We start from the raw sequence: 19,345 nt of genomic DNA on the forward strand, positions 1-19,345 counted from the left end.
TCCCTTCTTAACAACCGGTCTAAGGCTGGGTGCTCGAATCAGGCAGACATCTTACTCGTCCGATTAATCAGGCCATTTATATACTTTTTATATTTCGCCAATTCCCCGTACTGTCCATACGTCCCGACCACCAAGGCAATACTTAAAGGTCAGTTTTCTTACCTTGATCCGTGCACAGAGTTACCTGGTCTTTACAACTCTTCCCCGTACGTCCCCGCGGCAATACCTGCAGCAAATACTGCTGCTTCCCCCGGTCACCGGGACAGATCTTTAAGACCTTTCCTGACCTGGGTCTTGTGCACAAGAGTTACCCGACCGGACCCGCCGCATCTACCCGTCTTGTTTCCAGGGTCTCCCAGTCCGGATCGCACTCGCCCAAACCGCAAACGACAAGCAAGGGAGTTGGACATCGCAGAAATCGGTGAGGCGCGCCTTCCCCGTCGTCCCAAGAGTGTCGAGCGGTCGGAGTGTTGGATCCCGGACGAGCCCCCAATTGTGAGAAACAGTACCTGCTCACAAATTCAGCCTGAGACAAAGCCTTGGAAACAAGACAATTTTATTCTGTACGATCTTGCAAGAAAGGGTGTCTGCTAGACAGGCACACACACACCAAGAAAGTTAAACATTCTTATACAATTTACGAGTTGCAGAATCACGCCTCCCTGCTCCCATTAGTCTTATCCTATCATTCCCCGTCCTGCCTGACAGCCCTTGTTTATTGTTCCCTTTACTGCCGGCCAAAGGCCCCATTCTCTTTTTTACTGCAATCCTTATTTGGCTATCTTAAAGAGCACTAGACATGCTGTACGTGTGAATCTTCAGGTTTGCAGAAATAAGCCTCTGCTACAACACGCTTATCTCTACCATGTCCTTGTCTGCAGAAAGAATGTTTCCGGTCGTGCTAACTGCCATCTTTGCAGAACCTAATCTCTGGTTAATGATAAACTTCTGCTCCAAAATCTTGTGAATTTCTGCTTCTGCAAGATCCCACTATTCATCCTCCTTCTGCTACAAAATCTTGTGAATTTCTGCTTCTGCAAGATCCCACTATTCATCCTTAGCTGCAGAAACAACATGTTTCATTTCTCACAATTTATAGAAATGATTTAGATGAGAATATAGAAAAACTTGGTTAGTAGGTTTGCAAATGACCCCAAGATTGGTGTGACAGTGGACAGTGAAGAAGGTTCTGTAAAATTACAGGAGATCTTGTCAATGAGCTGAAGAGTGGCAAATGGGGTTTAATTTGGTTAAATGTGAGGTATTACATTTTGCTAAAACAAAGAAAGACAAGATTTATTATACATTTAAAAGTTGGGCCTTGAGCAATGTTGTAGAACAGAGAGACCGAGAGGTTCAGGTACATAATTCTTTGAAGTTTGCATCAAATATGGATAGGGTGGTTCAGAAGGCATTTAACACGCTTGCCTTCATTGCTCAGACCTTTGAGTCTAGGAGTCGGGATGCTATGTTGATGTTGTACAGGATGTTGGTGAGGCATTTTCGGGAGTTCAGTGTCCAGTTTTGGTCACCTTGCTTATAAGAAGAACATTATTAAGCTGGAGTGAGTTCAGAAGAGATGTTGCCTGGAATGGAGGGTTTGAGTTGTGAGAGAGTCTGGATAAGCTGGGACTCTTTACACTGGAGCATCGGAGGTTGAGAGGTAACCTTATAAAGGGTTTATAAAAGAATGAGGGGTTTAGATTAGGGGGAATGGCAGGTGTCTTTTCCGTAGGGTGGGATATTTCATGACAAGGGGGCATATTTTTAACGTGCGGAAAAAGATTGAAAAAAGACAGAGGCAACTGCGTTACACAGAGAGTAGTTTGTGTGTGGAATGAACTTCGAGGAATTTGTGGATGCAGCTACAGTTATAATGTTCAAAAGACATTTAGATAAGTACATGGCAAGGAAATGTTTGGAGGGATATGGGCCACGTGCAGGCAGGTAGGACTGGTTTAGTTTGGGATTATGGTCAGCATGGACTTATAGAGCAGAGGGTGTGTTTCCGTGCTGTATGACTCGATGATCATTCAATCTGAAAAGACCCAAGGACACCCACAACAGGTGGCACAGTGGCTCAGTGGTTAGCACCGCTGCCTCATGGTGCCAGTGACCCAGGTTCAATTCCACCCTTAAGCAACTGTCTGTGGGGTTTGCCCATTCTTCCCATGTCTGCTCCAGTTTCCTTCCGCTGTTCAGAGGTATGACTGGTCATGCTAAATTGTCCATAGTGTCCGAGGGATGTGTAGGTTAGCTGACTGGCTGTGAAAAATGTGCGATTACAGGGAGAGGGCAGTGGGAAGGGATTTGGGTAGGATGCTCTTCAGACGGTCAGTATGGAGTCAATGGGCCGAATTGCCTAATTCCACGCTGTCGGGATCCTATGGTCACAGGGAGAAATGATGGAAATTTGAAGAGTGTGGAAAGGGATTCAGTTCACCACCCCAGCTGGAAACTCATTGATGGAGATGCCACTCACTTGCACCATGTATGAGAAGGAATTCACTGAGTTGTCCAGCTTCCAGAAACACTAATACATTCACAGCGAAGAGGTGCCATAAAATTTGCTCCATGTTGGGGAAGAGAATTATTCAATCATCCAGTTTCTGAGGTCTGTAGGAATTGTGTTCCTCTTCTGTTAATAAAGTCAGGAGGATTAAATTAAAGGTTTTTAATTTGACTATTGAGGAACCTGAATACAAAAGTAGAGGTAAATGGGTTTTGATTTTGGTTCTGTGAAGGGGATTATTTTTTAAAAGGTCGGAAAATTAGTTTCTAACAATGAGTTTAAACCGCATTTTGAAAAAAAAAACATGTGACTTAAGTTAAATGACTGGTAAGTTACCTGGCTATTTAATTAATGAAATGTTTTCTGAGTTGTGGTTTTGTGTGACCTGCAAGGGAAACAGATCATTCAGGCCTCCAATAGGTTGAGTTCAGAGGAAAAAGATATTCCAGGAGGGTAATTTAGTTTCTGAAGGTCTTCAGGCTGGAAGGAAGTCTTTAGCTGTTTGGCTGTCCCAGGGGAAAGGTGAGGTAAGATCCTGAGTTTCTCTTAAGGTTCTGTGAGGAAATTCAGTGGCTTAACCTGTCTCTTAGTTTTTCTGGGAGAAGTAGAGAATCTCATGGTGAGTGTGCAGGACGTCTGAAATGGAAAGCTTGCAATCTCATCAGTTAAGTAAGAAATTAAAAGTATGAGTAAAACTTCATCAGAGTTTTAACAGCATGAAGAAAGACCCTTTGGCCCATTGTGCCTGTGCCAGAGAATAAGCATTACTCTTAAGCTATTTTCCAGCATTTGGCCCACAGCTTCATATTCTATGGCATTTCAAGTGTGCATCTAAATATTTTTTAAATGCCTTGATTGTTCTTACCACTACTACTCCTTAGACAGTGAGGGTCCACATACCCACCATCCTCTAAGTGAAAAACATTTTCTTCAAATTCTCACTAAACCTCCTGTTCCTTAACGTAAACCTGTGCTCTGCTCATTGACACCTCTACTAAGAGAAAACATTTCTCCCTATCTATACCCCTCATAGGTTTGTATACCTGAATCAGGTTCCCTGCTTAGCCTTCTCTGCTCTAACACCATCCTATCTAGTTTCTCTTCATAGTGGAATCATTCCAGCCCAGGCAACTTGCTGATTCTGTCCAGTACCCTGCCTCGTGCCAATCACACCCTTCCCACAGTGTAGTGAGTACAGTAACATTATATCCAGGTCCATTATAACCTCCTTGCTGCAGTATTCAATGCCTTGTCTAATGAAGGCAAGTATCCCATTTGCTTTCTTAACCATATTATCTACCTGTTGGGCTGCCTTCAAGGATATACGAGTACACGTCTCTCTGATCCTCTGTACTTCCTCGGGTCCTGCAATTAACTCTGTACTCCTTTGCCTTTTTAGTTCTTCCAAAATGCATCACCTCACAGTTTTCAGTGTTAAATTCAGCCCATCTGACTGGCCAGCCTATATTGTCCTGTAGTCTGATCTTTTCTTCCTCATTATTTACCATAACACCAATATATATGTCATACGTTGATGTCCATTTAAAGAGTTGCATATCTGTAAAGGATATTGCTGGGAACAAAGAAAGGGGGAATTGTCCCTTTTTGCTGTTAAATGACCTTCTCAATTTGACAAACACATATTTTCATTGCTGTATTTTATTTTTCGTAACAAATGTTGATGTTCTTTTATTAAAAATACATTGGCAGCCTGCTATGGATATCTTCACATCTGATCATGCGGTAACCAAATTGCAAAAGTAAAACTTATGATCTATCGAGACAGGTTTTACTCTGGGTTCTGACTTATCCCGTATGACTATCGGCTGAGATCACAGAGTTGTTGTCTTTTTCTGTGTGTTAATCTGTAGGGTGGAGGCTTTGGCTGGGCTGGGGTGTGCGGTGGTGGTGGGGTGGGGCGGGGGCGTGGTGGTGAATCTGATGCCTTGACTTGTATGAGTTTTGAATAGCAAGATAATGGAAATGCAGGAACTCTATGCAATCATAGAGGAATGTGCGCACTCTGGTGAACTGCAAATCCTATTCACAGTAGCACATGTAACTGGACAGGTGCCACACGACTGTGCTGTGCAATGTCCGCGGATTTGTTCAGAACGGAGCAGCAAGAAATTCATAAAGGAAGGAGAATGAGATGAATCAGCAAGAAACATAAAGAACAGATTATGAACATTTCCACAGATTGTAACTTGGAGGAAATAAGTGACGGTGAACTGGTCCCGTGATAGGCAGAGATAGCTGAAATTATAAGTTCTTCCTCTCAAATTTAAAATTACCAACTGTTAGAGCATCCACTGTCATTTTTGGAAGAGAGCTCCAAACATCTAGAACTCTGTGTATAGAAGTGCTTCCTAAAAACTCTCAACAGTCTGGCCCTAATTCCCACTTGTTCTAGAATCTCCAACCAAAGGAAATAGTTTATGTTTATGTCATCTGTTATGTCACCTTTTCTTGTTAAATCCTGAAGACTTCGACCCGATCACCTCTTAGTCTTCTAAATTCTCGAGAAAACAGGCCTAATTTATATAATCTCTCCTCACATCCTGACCCATTATGTCCAAGTATCATTCTTGTAAATCTACGTTATATTCCGTCCACAGCTAATATTATCTTTCCTAAGGTCTGGTGCCCATGGTTGGGAAACCAAGTATCAGAAAGGAATGAAAGGTGCAGTCTTAAAATAATGGGCTGACCATCCAGGACTGAGGTGAGAAGCAAGTTCTTAACTTGACGGCTGGTGCATCCGGAGACTTCTCTATTGGAGGTGGAGGTGCCTTGGATTCTCAGTCATGAGATCGATAGTATTTTTTGTATGAAGGGAATTAAAGGATATGGGAACAATTCCAGAAGATGGAGTTGCAGTTGAAGACAGGCTTGAAAGGCCTCTCTCATATTCATTAAACCTCAATCTGTTCTCCCAAGGTGCAGAGTGAGTCAATTCAATCATTCCTGGTAACTCACCAAGAGATACCAGACTCTAAGTTGTACCTTAACCGGTTTGTTGTTCATACGTTACCATGCAATGTGGGCAGATAGACTTTTTAATAGAGAGATGTGAACGTAATCAGAGAAATCCAGCCGTTCAGATCTAATATGGGAGTGACTTCTTAAAACAAAGAACAAAGGTGCCACAGGTCAGTCAGTGCTTCACAATAAATCAGCACCAATAGAGGCCGAATGTTTGTCATATCAGGGAACACAGCCTGAGGTGACCAATTGGTGAGGTTACTCTAAGACAGATTCCTTCAAATGTCTGATGGGTTTATAGCTTTGTACAGCCCCTCTATCAAATAGCTCAAGTCTACAAGTAAGATTACCAACTTTCAGGGCTTATACATCTTTTGAGTTACTGAACAGACTTGCTCCTGTCACTGTACAGCTGCAGGACTGGGCTATGACCCTTCTACATATTCATCTTCTGTTCACTACAGATCCTGTGCGGATTTAAATTTAGAAATGAGGTTTGCAAACAGAATGACACATAAATGAGAGATGCCGTGGGGACTCTCACTAATCCTAACATGGGAAACTGCCATCAGCAGCAAACCCCCGCTGTCAGAATGAACTGGTTCAGTTCTGTACGTGATCAGCGGTAGCAATAACAAAATCAGACCCTCCTGTTACTGGTGAACCCGCTGGTGCCTCAACAGGTTGGATGCTTGATTAAATCGCTTCCCACAAGCTGAGCAGATGAATGGTCTCTCGCCGGTATGTATCCGCTGGTGTACTGTGAGCTGAGACGATCGCCTGAACCCAGTCCCGCAGTGAGAGCACCGAAATGGTCTCTCATCCGTGTGAACACGCTGATGGTACATCAAGTCCCCAGAACTTTTATAGCACTTCCCGCAGTCTGGACACTTAAAAGGTCTTTCCCCTGTGTGAACTCGCTGGTGATTTAGCAGGGTGCATGACCGGCTAAATCCCTTCCCACACTCGGAGCACATGAACGGTCTCTCCTCAGAGTGAACCCGCCTGTGGTTGTGCAGGGTGGACAACTGAGTGAAGCCCTTCCCACACTCGGAGCAGGTGAACGGCCTCTCCCCGGTGTGAACCCGCTGGTGCGCGGTCAGGTCAGACGACCGCCTGAACCCAGTCCCGCAGTGAGAGCACCTGAACGGTCTCTCGTCGGTGTGAACGCGCTGATGGAGCATCAGGTCCCTAGAAATTTTATAACACTTCCCACAGTCTGGACACTTAAAAGGTCTCTCGTCAGTGTGAACTGGCTGATGCCTCAACAGTTGGGACGAAGTCCTGAACCTCTTCGCACACTGGGAGCAACTGAACGGTGAAAAACCAATGTGAACTTGCTGGTGCTCAGTCAGTGCATGCGGGTTTTTAAAGGTCTTTTCACAGTTGGAACATTTAAATTCCCTCTCGTCAGTGTGAACGCGCTGGTGTTTCTGCAAGGAGGACGATTCGGTGAAGCCCTTCCCACATGTGGTGCAGGTGAATGGCCTCTCCCCAGTGTGACTCCGTCGATGAGTTTCCAGCTGGGAGGGGTAATTGAATCCTTTCCCACACTCCCCACACTTCCACGGCTTCCCTCCACTGTGAATGGTGCTTTCTCTTTCCATTTTCAAAGACTAACAACATTCAGGTCCTGGTAGAAATCACCCATTTCCGTCAAATCCTGATGTGATGTTTGGTTGGAGATCCGGTACCGCCAATCCTTCCCTGTAAAATGAATTAAAAACGAGAACTGTGGAGTGAGAGACGAGCCACAAAAGCATACAAGCAGGTTGTAAAATTGAGCTGAATGAATCTGAAAATTTGAGAGGCCAGCTGGGAGATAGAATGACCATTTAAGCTGTTGGATTGTCATAAAAACTGGTTCACCAATGATTTTCAGGCAAGGGAAACCTTGCCAACACACTGGGCCTGAACAGGACTCTGAGCCCAGAGAGAGAGAGAGGGGGAGAGAGAGGGAGGGGGAAGAGAGAAGGGAGAGATACCAGGGTGGAGGAGAAGACGAACTTCATCCATCTGCAATAATTGGTCTAGTGTGGGCAAGTGGGATTAGTGTATTTTGCTGGTACAGATTCAATGGGCCAAACGGCCTCAATGTATTCCTCATCATAGAATCATAATGTCCTGCAAAATTTGGCAGAATCTCCCAAAACCATTAACCTCGCTACAAAAAAAGGCAACAACAGCTGTTGGTCAAGGAAAACCATCACCTCCTGGAATCCAAGATAACAAAGTGTGGAGCTGGATGAACACAACAGGCCAAGCAGCATCTCAGGAGCACAAAAGCTGACGTTTCGGGCCTAGACCCTTCATCAGAGACGGGGTTGGGGAGAGGGAACTGGAATAAATAGGGAGAGAGGGGGAGGCGGACCGAAGATGGAGAAAAAGGAAGATAGGTGGAGAGGACAGTATAGGTGGGGAGGGGATAGGTCAGTCCAGGGAAGACGGACAGGTCAAGGAGGTGGGATGAGGTTAGTAGGTAGGAGATGGAGGTGCGGCTTGGGGTGGGAGGAAGGGATGGGTGAGAGGAAGAACAGGTTAGGGAGGCAGAGACAGGCTGGGCTGGTTTTGGGATGCCGTGGGGGGAGGGGATGAGCTGGGCTGGTTGTGGGAAGCGGTGGGGGAAGGGGAGATTTAGAAGCTGGTGAAGTCCACATTGATACCATTGGGCTGCAGGGTTCCCAAGCGGAATATGAGGTGCTGTTCCTGCAACCTTCGGGTGGCATCATTGTGGCACTGCAGGAGTCCCATGATGGACATGTCATCTAAAGAATGGGAGGGGGAGTTAAAATGGTTCACGACTGGGAGGTGCAGTTGTTTATTGCGAACCGAGCAGAGGTGTTCTGCAAAGCGGTCCCCAAGCCTCCACTTGGTTTCTCCAATGTAGAGGTAGCCACACCGGGTACAATGGATACAATATATCACATTGGCGGATGTGCAGGTGAACCTCTGCTTAATATGGAAAGTCATCTTGGGGCCTGGGATGGGGGTGAGGGAGGAGGTGTGGGAGCAAGTGTAGCACTTCCTGTGGTTGCAGGGGAAGGTGCCGGGTGTGGTGGGGTTGGAGGGCAGTGTGGAGCGAACAAGGGAGTCACGGAGAGAATGGTCTCTCCGGAAAGCAGACAAGGGTGGGGATGGAAAATGTCTTGGGTGGTGGGGTCGGATTGTAGATGGCGGAAGTGTCGGAGGATGATGCGTTGTATCCGGAGGTTGGTGGGGTGGTCTGTGAGGACGAGGGGGATCCTCTTAGGGCGGTTGTGGCGGGGGCGGGATGTGAGGGATGTGTTGCGGGAAATGCGGGAGACGCGGTCAAGGGCGTTCTCGAACACCGCGGGGGGCAAGATGCGGTCCTTGAAGAACTTGGACATCTCGGATGTGCGGGAGTGGAATGCCTCATCCTGGGAGCAGATGCGGCCGAGGCGGAGCGATTGGGAATAAGGGATGGAATTTTTGCCAGACGGTGGGTGGGAGGAGGTGTATTCTAGGTAGCTGTGGGAGTCGGTAGGCTTGAAATGGACATCAGTAAGTAGCTGGTTGCCTGAGATGGAGACTGAGAGGTCCAGGAAGGTAAGGGATGTGTTGGAGATGTCCCAGGTGAACTTAAGGTTGGGGTGGAAGGTGTTGGTGAAGTGGATGAACTGTTTGAGCTCCTCTGGGGAGCAAGAGGCGGCGCCAATACAGTCATCAATGCAACGGAGGAAAAGGTGGGGTTTGGGGCCTGTGTAGGTGCGGAAGAGGGACTGTTCCACGTAACCTACAAAGAGGCAGGCATAGCTGGGGCCCATGCGGGAACCCATGGCCATCCCCTTTGAACCTAGCGGAGGCTTGGGGACTGCTTTGCAGAACACCTCCACTCAGTTTGCAGTAAACAACTGCACCTCCCAGTCACGAACCATTTTAACTCCCCCTCCCATTCTTCAGATGACATGTCCATCATTGGCCTCCTGCAGTGCCACAAGGATGCCACCCGAAGGTTGCAGGAACAGCAACTCATATTCCACTTGGGAACCCTGCAGCCCAATGGTATCAATGTGGACTTCACCAGCTTCAAAATCTCCCCTTCCCCCACCGCATCCCACAACCAGCCCAGTTCGTCCCCTCCCCCCACGGCATCACACATCCAGCCCAGCTCATCCCCTCCCCACCACTGCATCCCAAATCCAGCCCAGCCTGTCTCTGCCTCCCTAACCTGTTCTTCTTCTCAGCCATCCCTTCCTCCCATCTCAAGCCACACCTCCATTTCCTACCTACTAACCTCATCCCACCTCCTTGACCTGTCCGTCTTTCCTGGACTGACCTATCCCCTCCCTACCTCTCCACCTATCTTCTTTTCTCTCCATCTTCGGTCCGCCTCCCCCTCTCTCCCTATTTATTCCAGAACCCTCACCCCATCCCCCTCTCTGATGAAGGGTCGGGGCCCGAAACGTCAGCTTTTGTCCTCCTGAGATGCTGCTGGGCCTGCTGTGTTTATCCAGCTCCACACTTTGTTATCTTGGATTCTCCAGCATCTGCAGTTCCCATTATCTCTGATACAATTTTAACCTCCTGGACTCTCACAGTTAGTTCACACTGGCAAGATTTCATTTGCTCTGCGTTAATGATGTGGATATATATCACTGTTCTTCATCCCGTCTGGGTGAAAATTCTGTTAACCTCTCACCCAGCGAAATTTTGGAACCGTGTTCACCACACAGAATGCAGCAGTTCAAGACAGGCAAACATTATCTTCTCCGTGGGCAATTGTAATTTGCTGGACTTGTTAGTGAAAGACCAGAAGAGTAGGATGAGCTCACTTACACTTACAAAGAATCAGCAATGGCACAACATGCTGAATACCTCCTTTTTCCCAAAAGGATTCACACCAGAGGGCAGGAATACAATGTTAGCAAAATATTGCAGCTGCTGAGAGTTAACCTTTCAGTGTGAGCAGAATGAATTACAAGCATTAAAATTGGTGCAGAATTTTTTGGTCAATATAAGCTCAGAAGTGGAAGAAAAACAGACCGTAGAACCAAACAACAGTTCCCACGTGTGGAGCAGATCAGTGGATGAATAGCGTGTGTCACTTAAACACATTCGGCCAAAGTAACAATAAAATAATAAACGGAGTTAAAATACACCCATTATTGGAGACAGCGGAAGTTGGATAGTGACAAATGTAATCATGGAGAGCAGAGGTCAAAGACAGAAATGAATAGGCATGGATTCAGATCCAGAGTATAGGATCCATATCAGACTCAGAACTTGGGAACTCTCACAGATAACAGAGTGCAGCACTAAAACTTCCAAACTATAGAGGAATACTTACAAATATGCATCTCTGAAACAATTTCTGTTTCTATTTTGAAAACCTTCTGCTGTAACCTGCAGTCCGAAAAATATTCACATTTGAGGAAACGCCCAAGGAGCAGATGATGTCAGCTTACAATCGTCGCTGCATGATGGCATCATGCACAAGAACACAGAGCATCTGGGTCTGCACAAAGCATGGATTGCCACACATTGTGAAGGACGGGAGGATCCCTGAAAGGAAGCAGAGGCGATTTACCAGAATGATTCAAGGGAGGGGGACATTTGACTTGCAAAATGTTCGAGGCACTGGGGTTTAGGATATATTTAGATGAAGTAGTTAAAGAAAAGCTGTTCTGTGATTGAATCAGAGTTGTACAGCGTGGAAATAGACCCTTCATTTCAACTCAAATGCCGATCAGATATCCCAAATAAATATAGTCCCATTTACCAATGTGATAGATTTAAGGCAAGATACACTGTAGGGTAGATGGATTAGGAGGTGCAAGAAAAATGTTACACATCTAGTGATAATAAACTGGCACTCAGTGCTTACCTCAAAGACTGATAATATCCATGTCCTGAAGAATTGAGTGATTCTGTTAATTTTATGGTTTGAATTTCTTGTCAGCAAATCCTCTTGTAATATGCTGCAAAAACAAGTTCAGAAAACCCATCACTGTCAGTCCAGGATAGACTGCAATTCATAATTGCAAACATTTCTTTCAGTTTGAGTTTGGTGTGTGTAAATCATTCCCTTCACATGCCCCTGTCAAAGCAGTTTTCAAATTCAAAAACTCCCAGTCTGGGAGAGAAATTCACAAGATTCCCTCTGGCCAGGATGACCATGCCTGCTCCCTAATGCATATAGCCCTTATCGTGGTCAACAGTCCCGTGTGGGTCATGAGTTTCCTTTCAGGTTTTTGTGTGATTGAACAGAGATGCAAACTTTTGGACACATAAGGCAGGAAGTCCCATGAGGTGATGAAACACAGAGGGAAGAATTTGGTGATAATGGGAACTGCAGATGCTGGAGAATCCAAGATAATAAAGTGTGAAGCTGGATGAACACAGCAGTCCAAACAGCATCTCAGGAGCACAAAAGCTCGGGCCTAGACCATTCATCAGAGAGGGGGACGGGGCGAGGGTTCTGGAATTGTTCTTTCCTTCTGTATTGCTGTTTTACCTCATCAATAAGATATTGGGTACGAAAAGTTCTTGCAGCTTGATGGTCAAGTTGTCTCCATTAAGAACAAGGGGTAGCAAGCTCATTTGGTCCTTCCAAACATTGCCCCCTAAAACAGTATGCTCCTTAATATTCGATGCCCCCAATAAAGATGGCAGCCACACTATGGGCCCAGCCACTGGGTGGAAGCCTCTAGTTCCGGACTCATCACTCGGGGCAAATAGGAAACCTCTGAAGTTTTTTTTCAGGGCTTCCGGTTTACACAAAACCATTACGATGCCTCCCCATCGAATTGTCGGTAACACCACCCTCTCTGCTGGTCTTCAATCTCACCGTTTGCGGATCGCAGGAACATCCCTCCATTCACCGTCACCACCCAATCCGCGCATTCTCCGTACTTTGTTCAGTGTTACGCATGCGCACCCGTCTCGTTTGTGGATAAACGACATTCTCCCCCGCGGGGAATGCTGGGTCAGCGATCCGCCATGTATTCGGCTCAACTACACGAATTTCATTGGTGAAACGGACTGGGACGGGAGACTTAAATAATAATGTCAAATCAAATATCATACCTGATAACATGGACCTTCCACTATGAACCAGAAGGAACTCATAACACTGTGGAAGCCAGCTATTTGGTCCATCACATCCACACCAATCATCCAAAGTGTATCCCACCCAAAACAATCCCCCACAGCCCTGCACTTTCCAAGGCTAATCCACCTAACCTGCACATCTTTGGACTGTAGGAGGAAACCCCAGCACCTACAGGAAACCCACACAAACTGCAACCTCACATCTGAGATAATAAAATGTGAGGCTGGATGAACACAGCAGGCCAAGCAGCATCCCAGGAGCACAAAAGCTGACACCTTAGCAAAGGCCTGTTGCAAGTCTAGGTAGATAACATCCGCTGGGTTTCCCTGGTCTAACATACTTGTTACCTCTTCAAAGAATTCTAACAGGTTTATCAGGCATGACCTCCCCTGACTAAATCCATGCTGACTTGTTCTAATCTGACCCTGCACTTCCAGGAATTTCGAAATCTCATCCTTGACAATGATTCAAGAATTTTAATCAACTACCGAGGTCAGGCTAATCGGCCTGTAATTTTCCATCTTTTGCCTTGATCCTTTCTTACACAAGGGGGTTACAACAGCAATTTTCCAACCATCTGGGACTTTCCCTGACTCCAGTGACTTTTGAAAGATCACGACCAAAGCCTCTGCTATTTCCTCAGCCACCTTCTTCAGAACTCTAGGATGTAGCCCATCGGGGCCAGGAGATTTCTCAATTTTTAGACCTTGTAGCTTTTCTAGCACTTTCTCTTTTGTAACGCCTACCATACTCAACTTTCCCCCCTGACTCTCCCTAATTGATGGCATACTACTCATGTCTTCCACTGTGAAGGCTGACGCAAAGTACTTATTAAGTCCTTCAGCTACTTCCTTGTCCCCCATCACGAGCCTTCCAGCATCAATTTGGAGTGGCCCAGTGTCTACTTTTGCCTCACCTTTGTTTCTTATGTATTGAAAGAAGCTGTTACTATGATTTCTAACATGACTAGCTAGCCTACCTTCATATTTGATCCTCTCCTTCCTTATTGCTCGTCTGTCTCCTCTGTAACTATCTTCTCCTCTATCCATCTTCAATCTGCCTTCCCCCTCTCCCTATTTCTTTCACAACCCTCTCCTCCTCCCTCTTTTCTGATGAAGGGTCTAGGCCTGAAACGTCAGCTTTTGTGCTCCTGGGATGCTGCTTGGCCTGCTGTGTTCATCCAGCCTCACATTTTATTATCTTGGATTCTCCAGCATCTGCAGTTCCCATTATATCTGATACTATTTACACCTCACATCTGAGGCTGGATTCAAACATGGTTCCCTGGTACTGTGAAACAGTAGAACTAACCACTGAGCTACCATGCTTTTTGATGAGGGGACAAAGATGATTGATAAGGTTGAGGCAATGGATGTTGTCTACATTTGATAAGGTCCTCATGGTAGGTTCATCCAGAAGATTAATGGGATCCATGGTAATTTGGTAAATTGATATAAAACTAGCTTGATCACAGAACATAAAGGGTTGTTGTGAACAGATATTTTCTGACTGAGATTTGTGACCAGTGGTGTTCCACAAGGATCAGTGCTGGGAGCTCTGTTGTTTGTAACCTATCGGTGTTTTGGATGAAAATGTAGGTGATCTGTTTAGTAAATTTGCAGAAGACATGAAATTTAGTGGTATTGTGGGTAGTGAAGTAGGCTATCAAAGGATATAGATCAGTTGGAAAGTTGGACAGAGAAATGGCAATGGAATTTAATTGGAAAGGTGTGAGATGATGCATTTTGGGAGATCAAATGCAAGAGAAAAGTATACAGCGTATAGCAGATCCCTTAGGAGCATTGATATACTGAGGAATCTTGGCAACCAAGTCCACAGCTCCATGAATGCAAGTGAACAAGGTGGTAAAGAAGGCATATGGCATGCTTGCCTAGGTCAGTTCAGGGCATTGAGTGGAAAAGGTGGCAAACCATGTTGCAGCTGTATAAAATTTCAGTTGGGCACATTTGGAGTATTGTGTGCAGTTCTGGTCCCCATGTCGTAGGAAGGGTTCAAAAAAGGTTTACCACTTTGCTGCCTCACTCAGCTGGAGTGTATTAACTGCAAGGCGAGGTTGGACAAACTTGAATTGTTTGTAGTAGAGTGGAAGTTAAGGGGTGACCTAATAGAATTATATAAAGTTAAGAGAGGCATGATAGGATGGACAGTCAGAGTCTTTTTGTTCCCGGGTAGAAATTTCAAACACTAGGAGGCATAGGTTTAATATGAGAGGCAAAAAGTTTAAAGGAAGATGTGCAGGGAAAATCCTTTTGACACAGAACGTGGTAGGTGCCTGGAAGTGCTGCCAGCGGATGTCATAGTTGCAGGTAGCAAAGTTTAAGAGGCATTTGGACATATACATGAACTGGCAGAGAATAGAGGGACCATATGCAGGCAGATATTTAGAGTAGCAGCATGATTGGCACAGACACAGTGGACTAAAGGGCCTGTTCCTGTGCTGTACAGTTCTATATTCTATGACTGAGAGACAATTAGCCTTCAGCATCCACAAACATCTTCTCTCATGTTCGGGCGGGCTCCAGCCAGTACAGTGTTTACATCCTGATTCCTACTGACTCTTCTCCTTGATTCTACACTCACTTGAATGCTGCATCAATGACAAGGGCAGTCACTCAGACCTCATCTTTTGAGTTCAACTGTTTTGACCATCACAAAAATCACCTTTGACCATTGCTGTATTGAAGGGAAAACCGATATGGGCCTGGTTAAAACCCAGATTGGGAATCAGCAATCTGTTAACGCAGGTTGTTTAACAAAGAAGTGAAAAATGCTTGTATTTCTCCACTGCCTTTGTTTGTAGACTGTGGCTTTGTAAGAACTGCAACATTGTTACTGTAAAGTTACATCAGCAGTAGAGTGTATTTGACATTTTTAGATTTGGTGGGAGCTTACAGGCAAGCTCGTAAATTTGAGGGGGAGAGATACAAATTGAAAAGGATAAAGAGAATGTCAATCTATTGTTGCAAGTTGGGTGGAGTACTGGTGGATTGGGAGGCAGGAAACTACAATTTGGTGTTTTTCAAATGCTAGGGTGAAAGCACTGTGTGGTCCCTTTAAAAAATTATGTGCTTTTTCTCTGCTTAGAGGTTTAAAATGGCTGTCTGTCAGCAGCAACTTGTAAGTTTGCAAGAGAGCATCCAAACTGAAACATTTTTGTCTGAAGTGCTGTAAAATAAGCATGCCAAGCAGCAGTTTTTAAACAAGGTAACAAGTTTTTGAATTTAGCCAATCAATTTGAAGCAGGTACTTAGATATCAAAGAACAATTAAATTTAAAATTGATGGTTTTGACGACAGAGGACCAATCCTATTGTAAGAAATAGTGATATGTCATCATGGATGTAAAAAGGAGATAGTTGGACAAAGCCCCAGAACTAACTGCCATCATCCAGAGCTAACAGCCTTTAGCTCTCAAGACAGAATTGCTGGCCCTCACAGACTCATCTAAATCACCATGGTATCCACAGCACAGCTAATTAATATTCCTAACCGAAGAATTGACAGAGAAGACACAGAAAATTCTGGAAGACACATAACCTGGCTGTACTTCCAAGAGACTAAATTCTATTTTTTTTGTAAATTGGACCTGTATTTATTGGAACATCAAACTCTTAGAATCTTGTTTTATTCGGGAATAGTTGGTAGTTAGAAGGGATTTATTTGGTTTGTTAATAGTTCATTTGTTCACTGTTAGAGTTAAATAAATAAATTGTTACTTGTTGATTGTAAAGTGAGTGTCAGGGATTTATTTTAAGTAACCACTAGAAATTGCAGAAAGGCAGGTTACACTAGTTTTCACATGCCTTTTACAGATTATAGGGCAAGGCCCTCCTCTTTGGGTGTTTCGGTTTTAGTTCTCAGAGGGGGTCAACCTCCGCTTTGTAACACTAGCAACCACATTAGTACAAAACAACCTAGGGATACCAAGTTAACAATGTCCAAAAAAAAACAAAAGCAGCTGAAGTTAGCAGTCTGGAATTTCTTTGTGGGCGTAGTTTATTGGCTTGCCAGTAATTCAGGAGTTATGGACAAATTCTTCTTTTGACATTCCTTTGAAGGTTGTTTCATGAGTATTTCAGGAATCTAATTTCTACTTGACTGTTTTAAGGAAAGAACATTGAATTACTGCTCCCGGCTGCTTTGTCCAGGCCAGTCACACAACTGCTTAGCAGTTTCGGGTTTTGAAATTGTCAGTAGTGTTGCATGAAACAGAACTGACTCCTTGACTGTCTGCGATTTGATCACTGTAAAGTTAGAAAGCAGTTGAATTCAGTGGAGTGTCACATGACCAGGCTTCTTGATGCATGGTGTGGTGGAAAACAGTTAAAATCAAAGACTTAGGCACTCCAAAAGCTTGTGATTCTTCAAATAAACCTGTTGGACTGCAACCTGGTGATGTGTGACTTCTCACTTTGTCCATTCCAGCCCAAAGCCAGCACCTCCACATCATTGCAGATAGACAACTGGCTATGGGCCATCTCAGAAGCTAAGCAGAGAGATTCACATATCCCCTTACAAAAGAGGAATAGCTTGCAATTCTTCTGTTAAGGTTTACATTAGAGACAATCTGTCTCTGTGGCAGTTTATAACACCGTATATTAATATTTGTATCCCATGTGGAGGTCCATAAGGTGCTGATTATCCTTCAGCTTCAGCTTTTGAAGATACTTCCAAATGTTTACTGCCAAGTCCAGATATGTGTTTATCAGAGCCATCCTTTCTAGCTTGTTTAATGTGTATTAAAATATTCACTAAATAGATACATATATAAACATGTATGAGAAATGGTTTTAAATGTGACAGCATATATTAGGAAAAGTAAATGCCCCAAATACCTGGGAACTCCATACAAGCTTGTCTGTAACCCAAAAAACATCCACTAACTACAGCTCTCAGTTTACTGTATCGACATAGCTACTAACCCTTTTACGCCATTAGCTCTAATTTGGCTCACAACTGGTGGGTTTCCCTTTATCATGGTGGCACGGTGGCTAAGTGGTTAGCACTGCAGCCTCACAGCACCAGGGACCCGGGTTCAATTCCAGCCTCGGGTGCCTGTCTGTGTGGAGTTTGCACATTCTCCCCGTGTCTGCGTGGGTTTCCTCAGGGTACTCTGGTTTCCTCCCACAGTCCAAAGATGTGCAGGCTAGGTGGATTGGCCGTACTAAATTGCCCGTAGTGTTCAGGGGTGTATAGGTTATAGGGGATAGGTCTGGGTGGGATGTTTCAAGGGGCGGTGTGGACTTGTTGGGCCGAAGGGCCTGTTTCCACACTGTAGGGAATCTAATCTAATATGCCTTCTTGAGATCCACATGCATTAATTGCAAACCTTCTCTATAGCCTCTGTGAAAAAACTCCAATACGTTTATTAAAGGGGCCTTACCCTGACAAAAACCACACTAACTCTCCTCTGTTATTGTCCACATGACTGTTAATTTTGATCTAAACCCATTCCGGAAATTCCTAACTGCTGAAGTTTCACCAGTTGACCTGTAGATGGTAGACACACTTTTCCACCATCTTTTTAAATGAGGACATGCCATTTGCTTTTCACCAGTCCTTGGCACCACTCTCACATCTTTGGTTCCATTATAATAAGCCACTAGATTGTTAGCTTTAAGGACAGACAGATTATCCAATACCTTCTCTTTATCAGTTATCAAACTATTCTGGTGTTGGAATAAGCAACAAAATCCAATCACTGTAATTACTTGTGAACTTGCTTGTGTCTTAGCAGATGAGCTGACTGTGTGAATCCCTTCCCACACTGTGAACAAGTGAATGGTCTCTCCCCTGTGTGAATTCGCTGGTGGACAGTGAGATGAGATGAGTGTTTGAACCCAGTTCCACAGTGAGGGCATCTGAATGGTCTCTCGTCAGTGTGAACACGTTGATGGGACATCAGGTCTCCAGAGCTTTTATAGCACTTGCCACAGTCTGGGCATTTAAACAATCTCTCATCAGTGTGAACAAGCTGGTGTCTCAGCAGGGTAGACGATTCACTGAATCCCTTCCCACACTTGGAGCAGGTAAACAGCCTCTCCCCGGTGTGCACTCGTTGGTGCACAGTGAGATGAGATGACAACCTGAATCCAGTCCCACAGTGAGAGCACCTGAATGGTCTCTCATCAGTATGAACACGTTGATGAGATATCAATTCCTCATAACTTTTATAGCATTTCCCACAGTCTGGACACTTAAAAGGTCGCTCATCAGAGTGAACTCGCTGGTGTCTCAGCAGAATAGATGAGGCAGTGAACCCCTTCCCACACTTGGAGCAGGTGAACAGCCTTTCTCCAGTGTGGACTTGTTGGTGTGTCAGCAGGTGGGTTGACTGAGCAAATCCCTTCCCACACTCAGAGCAGCTGAATGGCCTCTCTCCAGTGTGAATTCGCTGGTGTGACAGCAGGTGGGATAACTGAGTGAATCCCTTCCCACACTCAGTGCAAGTGAATGGTCTTTCCCCAGTATGGATGCGTCGATGAGCTTCCAGCCTTGATGGTGAAATGAATCCCTTCCCGCAGTCTGTACACTTCCACGGTTTCTCTCCACGGTGACTCCATTTGTGTCCTGACAGGCCAGATGATTGGTTGAAGCCTCGTCCACACACAGAGCACATGTATGGTTTCTCCCTGCTGTGAATGGTGCTCTTTCCTTCCATTTTCAAAATGTGCTGTTATTCAGGTTACAACAAACTCCTTGGTTTCAATTTCCTGATTACAAATCCTCCTCTTCTAATACTCTGCAAAATTGATT

At 45.0% G+C, this 19,345-nt stretch overlaps 1 protein-coding gene and 1 pseudogene across 2 annotated transcripts in view; both read right to left on the minus strand.

The window, feature by feature from the left end:
* Window positions 1-12,363, minus strand: part of LOC125449081 (zinc finger protein 721-like) — a 51,547-nt pseudogene extending 39,184 nt beyond the window's left edge.
* Window positions 12,364-16,333: 3,970 nt separating this feature from the next.
* The window catches only part of LOC125449071 (zinc finger protein 239-like), a 40,549-nt gene continuing 37,537 nt past the window's right edge, over window positions 16,334-19,345 (minus strand). For both annotated transcript variants that reach the window (XM_059641766.1, XM_048524683.2), the window contains one exon: window positions 16,334-19,331. In XM_059641766.1, coding sequence (XP_059497749.1) covers window positions 18,297-19,250 — 954 coding nt within the window. In that variant the 5' untranslated portion in view covers window positions 19,251-19,331 and the 3' untranslated portion in view covers window positions 16,334-18,296. The remainder of the gene's footprint in view (window positions 19,332-19,345) is intronic.

This window comes from Stegostoma tigrinum, chromosome 43 (assembly GCF_030684315.1).
Source record: "Stegostoma tigrinum isolate sSteTig4 chromosome 43, sSteTig4.hap1, whole genome shotgun sequence".
Lineage (NCBI taxonomy): Eukaryota > Metazoa > Chordata > Chondrichthyes > Orectolobiformes > Stegostomatidae > Stegostoma > Stegostoma tigrinum.